Below are 20,370 nucleotides of genomic sequence, written 5' to 3'. Positions count from 1 at the left end.
CAATATTTCTACGGAATCCAAACTGATCTTCCCCAAGGTCGGCTTCTACTAGTTTTTCCATTCGTCTGTAAAGAATTCGTGTTAGTATTTTTGCAGCTGTGGCTTATTAAACAGATTGTTCAGTAATTTTCACATCTGTCAACACCTGATTTCTTTGGGATTGGAATTATTATATTCTTCTTGAATTCTGAGGGTATTTCGCCTGTCTCATACATCTTGCTCACCAGATGGTAGAGTTTTGTCAGGACTGGCTCCCCCAAGGCCGTCAGTAGTTCCAATGGAATGTTGTCTACTCCCGGGGCCTTGTTTCGACTCAGGTCTTTCACTGCTCTGTCAAACTCTTCACGTAGTATCCTATCTCCAATTTCGTAGTCATCTACATTCTCTTCTATTTCTAGAATATTTTCCTCAAGTACGTCGCCCTTGTATAGACCCTCTATATACTCCTTCCACCTTTCTGCTTCCCCTTCTTTGTTTAGAACTGGGTTTCCATCTGAGCTCTTGATATTCATGCAAGTGGTTCTCTTTTCTCCAAACACGAATATATGACAGTTAATATTTCCATGCCATTTATTTAATTGCATGTTACCATTTACATGTGGTACACAAAAAACTAAGAATAAGGACTTTAGTTTTATTCTCAAATGACAGTACTATAAAACATATAGAAAAGTGAAACAGCAATGACAAGATGCTTTCAATAAACTATGAATGTAGTAAAAAGACCAAGTAAGAATTGCAAGTAAAATGTTATCAGTTTTATACACTTTATAAAACTGAATAAAGAAGAATACTATGGTTGGGTTTATATGTGATTTTTAGAGGGGACACCAGTCAGAACTATTGAGGTATCACCTCTATAGTGTGTTGACAAACGAACAGACTGACATTAAAGTTTGGTGATGACTTACTTGAAAATACTTCACTTTCTATTGCATTTCACAGGAATTTGTTAGGGTCAATTTTAGGATTTTCTGCAATGGTGAAACTGTGGCAAAGTCGTACTGTAGGAAATGTCAAACACCTTTTTCTGACACCCTGGTAAAGTACCTTAGCAGATAGGGCCCTTTGGGGTGGCCTCACCTTTTGCCTCACCCCCAAATTCAGTCATGCAGGTCTCATTAAAGACCTTCTCTCCATTTCCTGGTCCCTTCAGTGGTAACACTTTTTCACCACCAACCCTACCAACCAGACTCAACCAAAGACCAAAATCGAACCCTACCTGACTCAGTTCAACTCAGTTCACTCCTCCATCCACCACCACTGCCCAAAATTATTCCCTGGAAACTTTCCAGAATTTCTTAACCTCGAACCTTGTCTCATCACGATTCCCCAACTCCCTCAACTTGCAAACCAACCTTACATCTGCAGAAAGATCCACAGTCCACCACCTAAAAACTGACCCTGACTTTATAATCTGACCTGCTGATAAAGGTTCCATCACTGTGTTTTTGAACTGAAAGGATTACCTGGCAGAAGGACTTGAGCCAGCTATCAGATTGGAGCACCTACAAACCCTGCCACAGTGACCCCATTCCAGACATCCAGCAGGATCTCTAGTCTCTCCTCAAATACTAAGGTGTATCACAGAACCTCTTCCTGAAGTCCATCTCTCTCTTCACCCCCTACCATTCCCTGCACTCCTACCTTCTACATGCTTCCTAAAGTCCATAAACACAATCACCCAGGACACTCATTGTGGCAGGTTTACTGTGCCGCCCCCCCCCCCCCCCCCCCCCCCCCACTGACAGAATCTCTGCTCTCATAGACCAACACCTTCAGCCTATTATCCACAACCTACCCTCCGACATAAAAGGTATCAACCATTTCCTCCACCGACTCTTCACAGTTCCTATCCCTTTAGCACACAAAGCTCTGCTCATCACTATTGATGCCACCTCTCTTTACACTAACATCCCTAACACCCATGGCCTTACCACTATTGAATCCTACCTTTCCCAACGCCTGACAGATTCCGAACCAACAACCTCCTTCCTAGTCGCCATGGCCAACTATATCATCATCCACAATTACTTCTCCTTTGAAGACATTACCTACAAACAAATCCAGAGTACAGCTATGGGCACCTGTATGGCACCATCTTATGCCAATCTATTCATTGGCCATCTAGAGGTATCCTTCCTAAACACCTAGAATCCCAAACCCCTTACCTGGTTCAGATTTAATGATGACATCTTCATGGTCTGGATCAAGAGTGAGGACACCCTATCCACATTCCTCCAGAACCTCGACACCCTCCCCCATTCGCTTCACCTGGTCCTGCTCAACACATTAAGCCATCTTCCTCAGTGTTGATCTCCACCTATATCAGTACCTCTGTCCATATCAAGCCCACCAAACACCAGCAACAGCTCCACTTCAACAGCTGCCACCCTTTCCTTACCACGAAGTCCCTTCCATACAGCCTATCCATCCATGGCCATCGCATCTGTAGTGACGAGCGATCCCTCTTGAAATACACAGAGGGTCTTACTGAGGCCTTTACAAAACTGTAATTACCTTTCCAACCTTGTACAAAAAGGCATCTCCCATGCCTTATCTTTCCCATCACCCAACACCTCTTAAAGCCCCACCATTCAGCCACAGAGGACGATTCCCCTAATGACTCAGTGCCACCCAGTACAGGAGCAACTGCATTACATTCTCCACCAGGGTTTTAATTACCTCTCAATGTGCCCTGTAATGTCCTGCCCACTATCCTTCCCACCCCTCCCACTGTGGTATTCCGCTGCCCACTGAACCTACATAGCGTGCTCGTCCATCCCTACACAACCCCTGCTCCCAAACCCTTATCTCATGGCTCAAGCCCCTGTAATAGACCAAGATGCAAGACCTGTCACATACATCCTCCAATCCCACCTACTCTAGTCCCATCACAAACATCACCTATCCCATCAGAGGTAGCACTACCTGTAAAACCAGTCGTATGATCTACAAACTAAGCTGCAACCACTGTGCTGCATTCTATGTGAGCACGACAACCAACAAGCTGTCTTTCCACATGAATGGCCACAGACAACCTGTGGCCGAAAAACAACTGGACCACTCTGTTGCTGAGCACACCGCGACCTTCATTTCAATGACTGCTTCACAGCCTGTACCCTCTAGATTCTTCCCACCAATACCAGCTTTCTACTGACAGCCTTGTCATCTGTAGGCACATATTGTTAGTGACACACGGTAATGAGATGACTGCAGTCTGGCAAAGGTGCTGGGCGAAAAAGTAGTCAAACTGCTGCCAAACTTCCACATCCCTCTGTGTGCTAACAAGGTTGCCTGCTCTCGAACTTGTGTTACATTCTACCAACTTTCGACAACTATTTTAACGTAAACTTGTGGAGCTTCTGGACCTACATTCTTTATGATGCTCATTTTGTACTTCTCCGCCATCCTCCAAGGTTTGCCTTGTCGCCACGTATAACAGATAACAATGTGTTTTGCAGACTGGCATCGACAACAGTGTAAGTGACATCCAAAATTAACAATCAACAAAATGTTAATGCAACAGTTCTGAAATCGATTTGTGTATTGTCATGTTAGATGCACTCAACACAGAGTTTGGTAGGTACAGCTGGCAGCAATAAAAAATTCAAGGAATACTGAATGAGTCATTCAGCTTCTATCAATTAATTACACTTTTGTAAACTTATCAATTAATTACAATTTTTTAAACTCCAAGTATACTTACAGTACTGGAGAACATTTCATCAACTATAGTGCAGAAAAGTAAACAAAAGTCTTAAAACAATTAAAAAACAAGTAATTTGTTTTAAATTTTTCAATCGCAAATTCTCCATTTGCAAAAAAAATATACAAATGTAATGACACCACTATAACGTTCATGGTCATTTTGGAGATCAGTGCTTCCCCTTAATTCAAAACATGCTTTTCATTCAGTACACATTAAATGACATATTAGCTATGGCATGACTGAAGATAAAAAGAAGTACAATAAAATATTTTTAGGATACTACAAAAATCTTTTTAAAACCACAATTTCTTTTGTACTTTCATGTCATATATAAAACATATTATTCTAAGTGTACACTATTATTCATCATCCACATTACTAACATAAAAAGCTTCATTTCGGCGCTTAAACTTTTTCACTTGTTTAGGTGATTTCTCTGTGCCCTCATCTGCAGTGCTTTTTTCATGCAGGATATCTGAAAAAGAAACAAAAATATTGACCCTTTCAAGCATTTGTCACATCTCGTGTACTCAAAATTACAACATTAAAAATATGATCGATTTCATCTCCATCAAAATGAGTCATCTGGACAATAGGAGACATAAATATCACACCTACATATTTTGAATGATATGTCGCTCAAAGAGTCCTAAGTGTATTACACTGTAAAAACTGTTCAAATTATTTGAACAGGTCACTGCACACATATAAAGAATACGAACATAACAGTCAAAACGAAAACTTTGGATCTATTCCTCTAAGTACATCACAAAATAAAATGTAACTGTGTAACAGGAGGTATTTAATGTCAACACTACTATTTATGTCCTTTTATGCTTCTGAAGGTCCTGTGTTCATTTTACCATCATTAAAATTATGGCAATAAATGGCGAACCCATTCTGATTATACATGTATAAAAACACTTACCCACAACTTAAGATAATGTAGAACTGCTGAAATACCAAGACAGGTATCAACTGTCGTGCCCCATGTCACTCATTTTGCACAAAGCTCACAGAGCACACCAGTACCTCAGGTCAAGCCAAACAATTCTGTGTATATAAATTTAATTTTCCTGCTCTTTGGGAATGCTAGATGCTTCTACAGAAATATAAGGCTAATACTGTTCTTTTTTCTGTAAGGAGTGTTGCATTACTATCCAATGGGCACTTTGTATAGGAAAACACTTAGCAAAAGAGTAGCCTCATTTCAGCCTTTTTTCACTCTTCCATGTCTGGAGACAGAAAGAAGAACCAACTGCTACTTTATTATTATCTTTTTAAGACTTCAACTTTAAATCTGACAAACAAATGATGTACTTGCTATCACAAGTTGTTACAATGTACTTAAACAATGCATTTCAACTAATACGTTGACACACACGTTATAGAATTACCCAACACTTATTCTCCATGCTGTATTAAGTGATTCTACAGGCATCTTAAGGGTGCTTATTGTTCTAACTCAAGATGCCAGAGAAAACATTAACAGTGCTGCCCTCAGAAGATCCTTCTGAAACAATGATATGACGAAGAGTCTTGTAGCGAGGTTAACTGCATTTTAAAGAATTTCCTCTTAAAGACTCTTAAATATGCAGTTGATAGTTATACATAGGCCTGTTTTCCAATGTAAATTTGGAATAATTGCAACCAAACTTGATTCATATATGAGTAACTGAATGGGGGGGGTGGGGGGGGGGGGGGGGGGGGGGGGGGGGGGGGGGGGGGGGGGGGGGGGGGGGGGGGGGGGGGTGGACTGTGACAGGTAAGACATTCCTGCAGGTGACAGAGTGAATGAGGTAGTATGTTATACTGAAACAATTTGTAATAATTCCAACGACAAATGTAAACTCAATCCACAGGACCTGGCGGACCCAGAGGTACTGACTGACCGCCATCTCGTCCTCAGCCCACAGTGTCACCGGACGCAGATATGGAGGGGCATGTGGTCAGCACACCGCTCTCCCGGACAAAGTTTAGTCAAATAGAGACAACTGATATTGAGATTTTCTGAACTCTTTAAGATAGTAGTTTTTTGGTTTTTGAATGCTCAATAAGGCTATAGGTAGATTCATACCCATGGATACTTTAGTTCTTACTGTCACTTGCTTCCTTCTGAGAATGGATATGTAACTTTTATGGATAAAATAATTGGCATGTTTCCATATCAGGTGCTCGGAACAAAGTATCCATTTACAAACATAAAAGAAATCACGAAGAAACTAGTTTGCTGGTTACTATCAATCTTGCAGCAACTAATGTTCTTAACCATTAAGTGTAGAATACTTATGTTATCTCATCAGGTAGCCACAAAAATGATAACAAAAAATCGAGAGAGACACTGACATCTAGGTTTGGGAAATAAAATTATCAATAAACAACTCCTAACTATAAATACTGCATTCATAATTCCAAAATAACAACAGACATTATAGTTGCCACATTGATCAGTAGGTGCCAACACAAATGGTGAATATCTTTACTCATTCTTACTGTATGGGTTTAATACAGAATTTTTCTGTTGTTATATGAGTTCGGTACCTGCAGTTAAGGGTCATACCTTTAGACAAACTGTCACGGTCAGCCTCTGGACTCTTCCCACAGTTATCACGGTTTTTCTCTTCTGCATCACTGCTAAGAGGACTGGGAAGAATTAAACTGGCACGTTTCACTACAGTATGTACAGAACAACTCCCATTGTTTTGCACAGTTTCTGCATCTGCATCTGCCATTATTTCGTTAGCATCAATGTGCCGGGGACTCGGCAACACCAGACTCAGGCGAGCAGGTCTTGGTGACAAAGTATCCTGTAAATTGAAAAAAGAACTATAAGTATAAAAATACAGTAAACATAAAAAGTAGTTCTTTCAGAAACTAATATGGAAATCCCAAAAAATTACAATTTAAAGATAAAAAGAGGCTACATCAGGGGCTATAAATGTGGTATTGCAAGTCTTTGGTGGAATATAATTAATTTTAAGGAAAAAAGTCACAACTCATCAGCAAAATGTAGGTGTGTGTGTGTGTGTGTGTGTGTGTGTGTGTGTGTGTGTGTGAGAGAGAGAGAGAGAGAGAGAGAGAGAGAATATATATACTCTATCAAATTAAATTTTAAAATTCTCTTACTTGTGTAAGGTCTTCACTGCCTGGTGATAATGACACCTGTGTGAGATCGCCTGGCTTCTCAGGTGTTAAGAAACTTGGTAGTGAAGAAATAGAATGCTGGCTGTTATTTGGACTGTATAAATCTGTTCCACATAACACACCATCACTAGCCATCAACAATATAGCCAACGGATCATCTATTCCCACTTTTTCACAGAACTCTGTTGTCTGTGGGTTTACACGTGCACATGGTTGCTGACTATTGTTAGATGTTGACAATGTATTGCCATCAAATGGAATTACTGTACGGCAAAAGTTTGATGGGATACGAAGATTACTGTCAAATTTTCTTTGAATCAGATCCTTTTCTTCAGTAGTGGGAGCAAAAGTCCACCTAAAGAAACATTGCAATTACGGTTTAGTCGATGTACCACTAACAGACTAAGATAAGATAAATCACTGACAGTTGCAGCATCAAGAATGAATCATGAGAAATTAGTTAAATTTACTCAGCCAGCAAACTAGAAATAAATGAATGGACTGTATTACAATGTTTTTGCAAGCTAGGATGACTCCAAGTCAGTGCATGATGAAATAATAACATAATGCGATGAGAACCTCTCTACACAATGGAACTGGAACAAGAAGGATTCAAGATTAATGCACTCTGTCGAATGGGTTCCTATGCAGATTTCATCCACATCCAAGTTCAACCATAGTGGCTGATATTTGAATGTAACATCAAAATCACGGAACAATGAATCACAGAATGTGTTTGGGATTTCACTGTTCACTGACTGATAACTAGCACAATTTATTAACAATGGTGTGGTATCTGTCTTGCTGAGAGCAGCTTCTTATTCTTGACCTTGGAGACGAAAAGTGTTCTGTTGGAATACCACCCAGGGACTGAATAGGATGAAGGGCATAATTTTCCACTATACCTGCTACTTAGGCAAAATTGTAGAATACACTGCCAGCCCTTAAAATGGCAACAGGAAAGACAACAAATAACAAAATTTTACTTACTGTAGTACAGTGGGAAGACTACTTGATTAAATTTGTAGGTAATTTCGGGGCGTAGAAGATGTGGAAATTGGTACACAGTGCTGTCACCTATGGTGGCAACAACAGTTGTAACCTGATTGGGCATGAAATTGAACTGAGCTTGGGGGACAGATAAGGGTAATTCACTCCATGCTGCTTCAACTCAGAAGTTCATCAACTGTAGTGGTTAGTGAGTCATGATGTGCCAATCTCTCACCAACCATGACCAGGTGTTCTCACTGATTAAGAGATTTGAACATTCTGGTCAAGGCAATAGTCAAACACACACTGTGCTGAGGCAGGTCAGGACAGCATGTGCAACATATGGTCTTGCCTTATCTTGTTGACAGATAACATCAGAGGGGGCTTCAAAGACAGAGCACAGCTACTAGCCTTAAAATGTAATATCTGCTGTCCAAATTACCACCTACGTGAACCCAAGGAGAGCATGTTATGTACCCAATGGCATCCAATACCCTCAAACCAGGTGCTGGGCCCCTAGGAGGTGATGACAAAAGCAATATGGTAACATTTGTTCTCCACATGGACTCTACACATGGATACAGTCATGTTGATATTGTATGCAAAACTGGAATTCATCTGAAAAGATGATCTGGTACCATTTCTGTGACCAGTGTTACCTATTACTGTTGGTCAGCCTCACTCTTTTGCAAAGCCACAACAATGGTCAGTGTGCTGAAAGTCTGTGGTGTTCCAGACATCACAGCACTGTCAGTGTAGATACTTGTCTTGCTAAGAAACATGCCCATTTCCTGAATCAAGGAACATGATGTAGCTGCATGATCCTGCATGACTGAGTGAACAATAAGTCTGTCCTCCCAGGCACTTGTTGCATGAGAGCATTGAGATCCTATGTGACAATGCACACAACCTTCCTAATATCACAGGATGATAAACAGTCATGTTCCCATTTCCAGCATATGCAGGTATTTGTTTCGCCTTCTTACACGATGCCTATTATCATCATGTCACAAAAAAGCAACTTCCAAATGCGAAACCTATAGTGTAATTTTTTCTTGTACACAGAATGTAAATGGCATTACTTTCACTTATTCTGTGCAGTTGTGCTTAAATGTTAATTATTTGTATACACACTAATCAGCCAGAACATTATGACCACATACATAATAGCCCGTAGGTCTACCTTCGACATAGATAACAGCAGCAGCACATTGCATGGAAACAATGAGGCCTTGGTATGCCACTGGTGAGAGCTGGCACCGGATCTGCACAAACAAATCACCTAATTCTCATAAATTCCGGGGAGGGGAGCAATGAGCTGTGGCGACTTGTTCAGTCACATTCCGGATTTGTTTGATGTGGTTGAGATCCGTTGAGTTGGGAGGGGGGAGGCAGCTCATCAATTGGGACTCACCACGTATTCCTCGAACCACTCCATCACACTCCTGGCCTTATGACATGGCACATTATCTTGATGAAAAATACCACTGTCAGTGGGAAACAATTACCATAAAGCCGTGTATATGGTCTGCAACCAGTGTACAATACTTCTTGCCCATCATGGTGCCTCCCACAAGCTCCACTGACTCACAGATGCTCTTGTGAATGTCACTCAGAGCATAATGGAGAAGCAATCTGCTCATCTCCATCCCATAGTACAGGTGGCAGGGAGCTGTTTCCTTGGCAGATGACAGATTTGCACCCTCCCATTACCGTGAGGAAGAAGATATCAGGATTTATCAGACCATGCAACACTCTGCCACTGTGCCAACAGTCACCTGCCCATTTTAGTTGTAGTTGCTGACGTCATGATGTTAACATTGACATATGCACGGCTCGTTGGCTGAGGAGGCCCATCATTAGACACACTTGTACTCTGCCTGGCATTAAAATCTGATGTTAGTTCCACCAAAGTCTGTCACCTGTCCTGTTCTACCAGTCTGCCCAGCCTACAATGCCTGACAGCAGTAACTAGAGATGGCCGCCCAACCCCATGACATCTGAACGTGGTTTCACCACGTGTTGAAGACATTAATCACAGCACTCTTTGAAAACCCTATCAGTTATACAGTTTCCGAAATGCTCATGCTGATCCTCCAGACCATCATAATCTGCCCTCGGTAAAACTCAGACAGATCACACCTTCCCCATTCTACACATGGACAACATGCTCACTGATACTACATCCACCGTACGTGTGTGTGACTACCACTCATTCTCAACAGCTGACACTGCTAGCCCCCTAGAAAGGTTTGTATCAATAGCAGCTCAGTGTCATAATGTTCAAGGTTGATCAGTGTAGCTAAATATGTAGTACACTTCACACAATTTGACGTTTGTTGCATGCTACCTTTGTAGTGTTGCAATTTTAATGGCCAGCAATGTATATGCTATTCGAAACTCAGGACACACTGTTCACGATACTGATATTACCACAAGACATAATGCCAAGAATTTGTCTAGTAAAATGCGGGACAGGTTCACTACCCTATCTCATTTTGCACCCCGGCAAGAACAGTGTCACAACTCAGAAAAATACGACACTTAAGAAAACTCGACTTAGAGGATTATTCCTATAAAACTTATAATGAAATAGTAAAAGCTTCCTTTAAATTTCAAGTAAGTATCATTGACAGTAAATTCCATGATATTTTTTGTGCATGTTGGGGCATTCACACGTATTTTACATTTTTCATCTTGGGTCACTTTTCTTGCCGGGGCGCAATACGTGTACTAGGTGATCATTGTGGCCTAAAATTAAATGAGACCTACCAGAAAAGACAATCTGTTTCCAACTGGGATGTATCAGCCTGTGTTACCAAACCCAATGTAACTAGACATATCGTTGGATTGCTGTCTAAAATACCCTATGCAAATAGATGTGTGCATTCGATCTACAGTACTGCAGACACAACTGGCCTATAGAAGCACATCTCTCTAATGCTCTAGGGCTATACAGTTATTCCAGAAGAAATTCTATGGGATTCATAATTGATACGCAGATGAGGTAACTTGTATCTTAAGCTTGCATCACTATTATCAACCCACTCTAAGGCTTATAATTCAACTGGGTTTCATTGCCACGTCTTTCGCACATCCGCCAATGTGGTACTGTTATAGATTGTATGTACTGCAATTTCAGGTACGACAAACCCTACCCATAAAAACCCAATGTCGTAATTCTTATCATTTGATTAGCTTCCACAAGTATTATAATATGCCACACTAACTTCTCTATCACTAAGTAATAAAATTCCAACGGATCGCCATCCCCCATTCTCCTCCAATCCATGTATTATGAACCCATTTACTTTGGATTGTACAATACACTATAAGAGTGGAAATGTTTGCGGTCTTCTTCTTGCTGTCGTCTTCCTCAATATAATTGTTGCTTTTTGAAGAAAGCTTGCTTTCATTAATATTCAATTAAATTTTCACATTTTGCATGTTTAGCTGTGTGGTAAGATTTGTTCACTGCTATTAAATTTATATTTTTGATACTAAAAAGTTACTTTTTTATCCTGTTTAATCTTGCATTTAATTATTTCCACTTCACTGGTTCTAATTCTCTAGCTGACCTCACTCACTGGTGAACCCAATGCACCTCATAATTTTCTAATTTTCTGATAGTAAAAAGAGAACATTACTATTCGAAACACCATAAATATTGTGAGGCGAGTGCAGGGCTGCACCCCCACATACACGGCTCCAACACTTACACTGCTGTAGTCACAAGTATCAATTTGTTTCTGCTCAGTCAGACATTCATGTGACACAGCAATAGTATTCCCCACTGTCAGTTATTTAGATCGCTGCCCATCCACTTGGCCTACAGTTACACTCCAGGCTCTGGACTTGTGTCAGCCGCCCTCAAGTCTATGCTGCTGACTCAATGCCTGCCATCGCTGCTTTTCCTGCTGCCCATTAGTTGCTATCGTCTTGTCCTCACCGTACGATGCTGGACTTCCATCAGCCACTCCTCAGGCATCGCTTAAATGGAGTTGCATTTTGACTGTCTATGAGATCACAGCCTCGTGGGACTGTGTCGTCTACTGCTTCAGTAGACTTGCGTGTTGACGAGACTGTGAGCTCATAGGTTGGGTCACTACAGCACCTTGCTTCTCTTTCGTTGACCGCTGATGAGCTAAATGCCCCTTGGGACCATGCCACTATTCCTCCATGGCATGTCCCTGCTCCTTGTCTATTGTGACATTTGTGGACTTCTCAAAGTCAGCATCCTCTAGACACCATCAAGAACTGACATTTCAGCTGTATCAAGCAGTTTAGACATTCGTTCTCTAAACCTGTATTGAGTTTTGCTCATAGTTAATAAATGAAGAGTTGTTATTGTTATGTGTGTATTTTGATTCTGGCCTGTTGTATCACTCAGCAACCAACAGAGAAATGGCAACAAGCTGATTCTAACAGGGGTATTGGTTTGTTTCTTCTAAATTATTTGTGAGGGGTTTCAAACAACTAAATATCTGCGTGTGTTAATAGTTTGTCATAATGGGGTACTGTGTGAGGTGTAACATATCACTTCTATTTTAACAGTATAAACAAATGATGCTCGCCAGACACGCAGTTAATTTTTATTAGTAGTTTTAAGGACCTCTGGAGACATATACTGGGTTTGTGCATGTTAAAAAATGCGATGGAAGCAGTGTTTCTATAAGAAGAGGGTGGCTTTGCAATTTGGTCAAGCTTTCCTACACCTGCTGATTTGGCACTTATTCTGTGCAGCATGTGCCTACGTCACAAGGAAAAAAAAAAGAAGAAGAGTGAATTCCACTGGAGTCCATGAAAAAATCTGCAGGAGTGTGGACACAGGGTTTTCAATAATTCTGTTAACACTCAATCTAACTGTCAAAGCTAATCTACAGAAAATAGTGTATGGGAGTCTCTAAAGCTGTATAAGTTGGAAGAAAAGATACAAGTCTTCAAAAAGAGACTTCAATTGTTTGGTAGCTTGTTGAATCTAAATAAATACAAATTCCATCTCCAGCGCAAACCACACTGCATAGGAGACGAAGTCCACAGAAAGAAGATCCAGATACTGGAACATACTCCAAATAAACAAGTCAATAATTCCAAATCTGTACACCACAGCATTGTAATTATTACACGAAGTTCTCTCCCCTCTGAACACTCATCAGATACAACAGGAATCATCCCATTTGTCGACCATGACGGGACATTACACATTTCACTGTTGGAGAGAAAATTAACGAGAAAATAATAAAAATAAATTGAAATTTTCATCGAAAAATTTCAAAAGACTGATCATGGTTGTCCAGAACAACAAGATCAACAACCAGCTTTGCAGCAATACATAAGCTGTTTTAGCACTGACACTGATGAAAATAACAAGAATTAATTGTTTGTGAAACCAAATGCAAATTTAGAAACTCGATTTACAAAGGAGAATAATTCTAAAATAAACATTATATTGGCCATATTTCCCTGATTATAAGTGCAGCTGACTGCTGTTCTGTCACCAGCTCATCTCATCCAGCATCCACACACTCCCCTTCAGCGAAGGCACGCATGTGGTAAACACACAGTTACTACCATCTTAAGCTGTCAGCCTCGTGGCTGCACTGGACGCACATGCAAATGGCCACGTCAGCACACTACAGACATTACGCGATGCACTAAGCTAAGGCTTGCTATCAGTTGATCGGTGACATACATCAGAGGTTCCACTGTTGACCTACAGCACAAGTCTACAACACCGTCGTATGCCCCACCTCAAAACTAGTGCCACCAACATCATTGCTGTCTTCAATTGTCTATATCTAGGCCAATAAGAGCACCCTGCCTTCAGTCAAAGCTGTGCTGTGCACTATTATTTATTGTGCAGCCTTCGAGACTTGGATGTTGCTATGCTACTAGTCTTGTATCGCATTTGAGCATTTTTGTGATTGTACACTGCGCTGTCGTGTTTTAGTCTACCAACAAAAAGGTTACAAAAACCAGTGCCCATTATTGTCGTGTGTCACAACAGCTTGCCTAGCACGCAGTCACTGCAATGTTGAGCGAAGTCTTTATTGTTTTCTTTCTTTCGTGGAAACCGCGGTACTGTTGTGTGTGGCACGGGTATGGAGAGCAATTTTTGTATTTCTATAGGACATTTGAGACTGTAACAGTGAATATGTGCTTTAGACTAGTTATAAGTTATTGTCTTTTATCACTGAATGCCTATTGGTACAAGTAACATAGATGCCAACATCCCAGATGATTTAAAAGTTTTGAATATTAAATTAGATGAAAACTGAATATCAAAACAGATGCTGTAAAGACATAATTAAAATATAATTTAAAAGATGACTTTAAAACATCTAGTGATGAATTAAGACATGAATTAAGTAATAAAACAGAAAATAGTATAGACAAATTGTTCAAGGCATCTAGAAAGAAAAAGAAAGATATTAATGCTAAGATTTAAGAACTGAAAATCTTTACACCACAGCACCCTAATTATGACACAAAAGTTCCTCCCCATATGAACATTTATCAAATACAGAAGGAAACATATCATCTGACCAGTTATGTACCGGACAATGACTTAATGCATTACCATAGTGTGACCAACTGGGCACCGGACGAGAACCGTTCTTATGCTGGACTCAGTAACTATATTAAACTCATGTGTCGATTTTGGTTGTATTGATATTTGGTAAGTGTTCGTTGAACATGGTGTATCAGTTTTCTTAGTAGATGCAGGTTTGTGATATAACTTGCTTGGCATTTTTTCTTTCTGCGTATTTCAAGCACTATGTTCCCATGGTTGTTTTAGGTTAATTGGTGCATCCTCATAATTCAGTGAAAGTTCAGTTTCCAGTTCACTGCAGTGTGTTATTGCATTGAACAGAGTCTCTTTTGAATTATAATGGCTGTTCAATTACTGAAGCTATCTGTTTCAAATTCAGAAGCTGTTTATGTCTGTACAAAAAATGGAGCTCTCTCTGACTCAAAATCCAGGGGCTGTTGCAAGGCATCACTTAGCTCACTCAGTTACTGTTATACTGTTCTGGTGTCAGTAACTTCAACTATAAAGAAACATTGCTCAGTTTCCTCAGATGCTTACTAATGCGGCTGCAACTCAGCAACCCATTGAAGATTGAGTTTCATGGCCAGAAAGAGCACTGGGTCATATACTGTAAGCAACTGAAGATGCACTTCACAGCATGCAACCTACTAGGTATGCAGCGCAGTGTTCACTTTACTTCAAGTGCATATGCAGAAATCTTTCATTAATGTTGTCAGTTTTTGAAGACTCCCATCTGGAGGACATAGACTATGACTTTTAGTGGAACAGTTGGATGACCATTTTTGCAGTGACAGTTACCTCCAACCGACCCGTATGTGCATCACATCCTTGGCTACTGACAAGACAATCTTACCCAGTGTTCATGTGAGCGTGATCATGAACAGTGTTTCAGGCTTAACATCCAGGTATTTTGTAATTGGCAAGATGGGCCACCTCGAGTCAGTTTGTTTGCAATCTCGTCATGCCTGGCAACACTCGTTTCCCGTTCACAGAGTTATATGGCGGGAGTCCCTATGGTTTCGGCCCAGCTTTTGTACTGGACACCATTAACACTGGCCCTGTTGCAGCCCTCTTGACACTGGCCTACCCACTGCTACCGCCTCCACGGGCAACTTGCTGGTGCACCACTGCTGCCCCTGCGATCACTCCCGCCATCACCACCAGCCCTACTGCCAATATCACCATTCCCACTGGAGCCACCAATCCCATTTGTCATCCCTTCCTCAGGTTCCCATGGACACTTCTCCTCTTACCTTGTCCTTGTTGCCCCCAGTGCCTGATGTGTACGTGCACTCTGGGGACTTGGTGGTGGTAGAAGTACTGCACCCCTCACTGCCTGCACTACCCACCGGTTGTTCCTGTCTTTCTCCAGCACACCAGGAGTTTTCGGCTGCAGTATGTGCCCCGCTCAGCTCTCTCTGCCTCTCCTGGGTATCTGCAGCCATTAGCAACTTATGCACCTACAGTAGCACCTTGTAGATCTTTGGTTTGTGTTACTGCTGCTCACATGGGCTTTCTGGGCCATGAGTTGCACCTTCATGGTAATTTAGCTGCAAGTTCTGGTAACGTCCAGCCCTCCCTGTCACACAGCATGTTTCGTTTTTTGCAGGATCATTTTGTCTAGTAGTTTAGTGATCCAGTTCAGTATATTCACACACCCTGCACTGAGCTTTTGGAAATTATTGTGAAATGACTCTTATGTGGTTTTTCTATTCTTCAGTATCAGGTGCCAATGGTTATGCAACACGTGCTCATCAGTTTTATTTAGTTGTTTCTTCTTCAGAGGTTATTTTTAGTCATTTTATGTACAGTGTTTTTAGTATGCTCAACATTTGTGTTACAGTAATTAACAATTTGTCTACAGCTTCTAAGGCTCTTGTTTGCAAATTGCCTGACTGTACTGTCGTTTTGTTTCAGTCGATGGAACATTCAGCTCTGGCAACTGACAATGGCCCTTCTCCCTCGGGTGCCATGCTTATGTTGTCACCACAGATGTGTATTGTGTGCCAGATATGGTCCCAGGTGTTAGTTACTTTACTTTGGGTGATTGCTTGTAAACAGACGACACTAATGCAATTAGCTATGCCATTTCTCTCCCAGCCTCCCATAGCATCATGGGGATTTGGCTACCATTTGTTATAACCCAAAATGAGGAAAATCCTCACAAGCCTTCCCATCCCTCCCAAAATGTAAATCCATCATCCACCTAAGAATACAAAAAGTTAATTTTTATTCCTCTAATATTTTTGGCTAATATACCAAACAACACCTATTTGCTTGTATGGCCACTGGAAAACTGTTTTAAGCCCAACTAAACCATCTTGTGGCTGAGCATATTCCAAAACACAATACAATTGACTTTTTCCATATCTCCTATAATTCTCTGAATCCTTTCTCCAGTATTTGGAGATGGTGGTAACCTGCTCCCAGCAATCTGAAAGAAGTAATGTGTTCAGATGCCACAACGAACGTGTTATATAACACCAACAATAAAATAGGGCCACATTTGTATTATATGTGATTCCTGAAACATAACAGATTACACAGTCAGTATCTGATTTAAAAGGGAGTCATCTTTCGCCATCAACAATGTATTGCTCAAGTCATTACTTACCCAGCCCAAAAGAATTTCATGTGCTGTTGAGAGGTTTTTTTTTTTATTTTATTTTCACTGGACTGTTTGCTGTGAAGTTATTATTAACTTCCATTTTTCTGGATTCTTTTACAGATACAGTTTTGCTAATAGACAAAGTGCTAAAATACACTGGAAGAAGTATCTTTTAAGATATTTTGTGGATGAAATTTGCAATAAAGTGAAATGTATTGCAGATAATATGATTGACATACAACTAAAAGTGTTTACTTTTTATGTAACATGAATCGTATTTCATTAACTTTTAAGGGAACAAATTAATTTATCTGTCATTTTTGTAGAACATGATAGTAAACTACATCCAAATATTTTGTTTTCTAGCTTCTACACAGCTCACACTACTGTTCCAGTTTCATTACCATGCACCTCTGCTCTCAATTTGATTTCAAATATGCTCATATTACACAATGGAGAAGCACAATGGACTTAGTTAAATGCCAGTGATTTGAATGGTTTAGTAAAATAAGGACACAACCCAAAGCCACATTTAAACAAGTCTCAGTATTTTGTTAAAAAAAGCCACACACACACACACACACACACACACACACACACATTCATCCTGCAGCAGACTGTTAATTGCTTGGAACTTTCTGGAAGGTAAAAACTGTGCTGGGTCAAGCCTGTAATTGGGAACCTTGCCTTTTGCATGCAATGCTTCTGTCATTATCTCTCTCCTACTTTCTAAACTGCACAGAAACTACAGCTTGGCACAGTTTTAATCTGCCAGGAAGTTTCATTATGGTACATTAGTTGGTTAATCATAATGTGAATCGCTGGCACTTTCATTTAATTTCCCATATAGCTTACAGAACCACTTAGTAGGATAACATTAATTTTTATTCAAAATTGCAGATGCGTAACAGCCTGAAGCCTTAAATGGGGAGAAAGGACGAAAGAAATGCTGCACAGGGGAATTAATAGACAGAAGAGGCACCAACAAATTAATCTTCTATACTACTCTTCTATCCCTTTGATAAGTTTCTAAGATATACGAGATTGAATATAGTGAATAGATACAAATCATTTCCTCTTGAATTTCATATATACCTTTCATTATTTCCAGGTCCTGGCATATAATGTATGCCCTTTTTTACACTTAACAGATGATTTGTAGCATGAAGGATAGTCAGCCATTCAAGGTCATATTCTAGTTCCACAGGCTTGTTGGTGTCATGAGGGATGTCCAAGACCTTAAATTCAAAGCACCAAGTGATTTTCTACATTCAGCATAAAGCACAAATAAATAAGCACATACTTACAGATCAGCCATGTTAAATGTTTGCCTGGAGGGACAATGATGCAGCTTATACTAATTGAGGTGGAGTATGCTAATGGTATTATTGTTCCTCATTATTTTGCATTTCTTCTCCAATGAGCTGATAATAGAGTGCAAAAGATTTTAAACAGTATTCAATTTTCAATTCGGCCTGAGTTGTATACTAACACTTCATGTCTGTCTTGTGAAGTAAAGCAGCTGAGTAAGGTTTTGTAAAATAAACGCAAGCCAAAAGTAATGTTAAGTAATATATTGTGACAATGATACAGAAAACACATGTTCTAACTGCTATGGTGTGTGTCAAAGACGCATGGCTGTGTACCATGTGAGTCACAGCCTATAACAAAACACTTCAGTGTTTATGAATACCTGTGTCTTACTGTTATATTCAGTGGACACTTAATAATGGGTGGAGCAGTACTCAGGACTGTGTTTGCTTTGCTCATCGGAGTTTGCCTGTATCTGCTGCCACTAGACTCATTGGACTGTGAATGTTTTTCTTCTCATGACTTGCCTGCCTTAGCCTATGATGCACCCACCAATTTTCAGGTCTATGATGGCCATTTATTTCATGTGTTTGTACCAAGTTTTATGTAACAAAAGATGTGCCACAAAGGAATTATCCAAAAATGGGATGCAAATTGGTAAATGTTATGTACAACTGCATAAAAACAAATAATTACAATTTCAGAAAAATTGGATGATTTATACAAGAGAAAGAGCACCACAAATTGAGCAACTCAAGAACACATTGGTCCACCTCTGGTCCTTTTGCAAGCAGTTATTCGACTTGGCAACGATTCACAGAGTTGTTGGATGTCCTCCTGAGACATGTCGTTCCAAATTCTGTTCAATTGGCAAGTTAGATTGTCACAATCCCAAGATGGTTGGAGGGCCCTGCCCATAATGTTCCAAACATTCTCAACTGGGGAGAGATCTGTCAAACTTGATGATGATGTTTGGTCTGCGGGGCGCTCAACTACACTGTCATCAGCGCCCGTAAAAAGTACAAATTTTTACACAGTCCAATTTAGCAACTGTCACAGATGATGATTATGATGATGATGCTTAAATGATGAGGACAACACAACACACAGTTCTTGGGGCAGAGAAAATCCCCAACCCGGCAGGGAATTGAACCCGGGACCCCGTGATCCAGAGGCAGCAATGCTAGCCACTAGATCACGAGCTGCGGACATGTCAACCTTGCTGGCCAAGACAGGGTTTGGCAAGCACGAAGACAAGCAGTAGAAATTCTCATCAATTGCAGGAGGGCAATACCTTACTGAAATGTAGGCCCAGGACGGCTTGTCATGACACCCAACAGAAATGGCCGTAGAATATTGTCTATGTACCGCTGTGCTGAAAGGGTGCTGTGGATGACAATCAAAAGGGTCTTGCTATAAATGAAATGGCTCCCCAGACCATCAATTCTGGTCGTCAGGCCACAAGCCAGTCGACACTGCAGTCCGAGGCACCTCCAGACACATATTTGGCATGGAATATCCCTTGGCATGGAATATCACTGATTGAGGTGGAATTCTCTTCACTGATGAGTCCCACTTCAAACTGAGCCCTGATGACCCAGCAAAGATGTGTCTGTAGATGCCCTGGGCAGCGGTAGGCTACCAGCCTGATTGTCATCCGCCATATGGCTCAACAATCAGGAGTGAGGGTCTGGGTTATCATTTCATTTCACCCCTTTTGTTGCCATCCACAGCAACCTTACAGCACAGCGGTACACTGGCAATATTCTATGCCATGTTTTGTTTCCCTTCATGGAAAGCCATCCTGGGCCTACACTTCAGCACAATAACGCCCACCTGCACATGGTGAGAGTTTCTAATGCTTGTCTTTGTGCTTGCCAAATCCTACATTGGCAAGCAAGGTTTGTGTGTCTCACCCAATGTGAACGTTTGGAATGTTATGGGGAGTGACCTCCAAATATCACACGATTCTGACGATCTAACAGGCCAACTGCACAGAATTTGGCACAATATCCCTCAGGTCATCCACAACTCTACTAATCAATGCCCAGT

The 20,370-nt window shown here is 40.7% G+C and overlaps 1 protein-coding gene across 1 annotated transcript in view; it reads right to left on the bottom strand.

Moving 5' to 3' along the window:
• Nucleotides 1–3,529: 3,529 nt before the first annotated feature.
• The window catches only part of LOC126175226 (lariat debranching enzyme), an 86,012-nt gene continuing 69,171 nt past the window's right edge, over nt 3,530–20,370 (bottom strand). The window contains exons 7-10 of the mRNA XM_049921858.1: nt 18,103–18,245; nt 6,839–7,211; nt 6,273–6,519; nt 3,530–4,187 (exon numbers count right to left, since the gene is read on the bottom strand). Of these exons, the coding sequence (XP_049777815.1) occupies nt 4,072–4,187; nt 6,273–6,519; nt 6,839–7,211; nt 18,103–18,245 (879 nt within the window). The 3' untranslated portion in view covers nt 3,530–4,071. The remainder of the gene's footprint in view (nt 4,188–6,272; nt 6,520–6,838; nt 7,212–18,102; nt 18,246–20,370) is intronic.

Source organism: Schistocerca cancellata, chromosome 3 (genome assembly GCF_023864275.1).
Source record: "Schistocerca cancellata isolate TAMUIC-IGC-003103 chromosome 3, iqSchCanc2.1, whole genome shotgun sequence".
NCBI lineage: Eukaryota > Metazoa > Arthropoda > Insecta > Orthoptera > Acrididae > Schistocerca > Schistocerca cancellata.
This window is presented reverse-complemented; position numbering and strand designations above follow the sequence as displayed.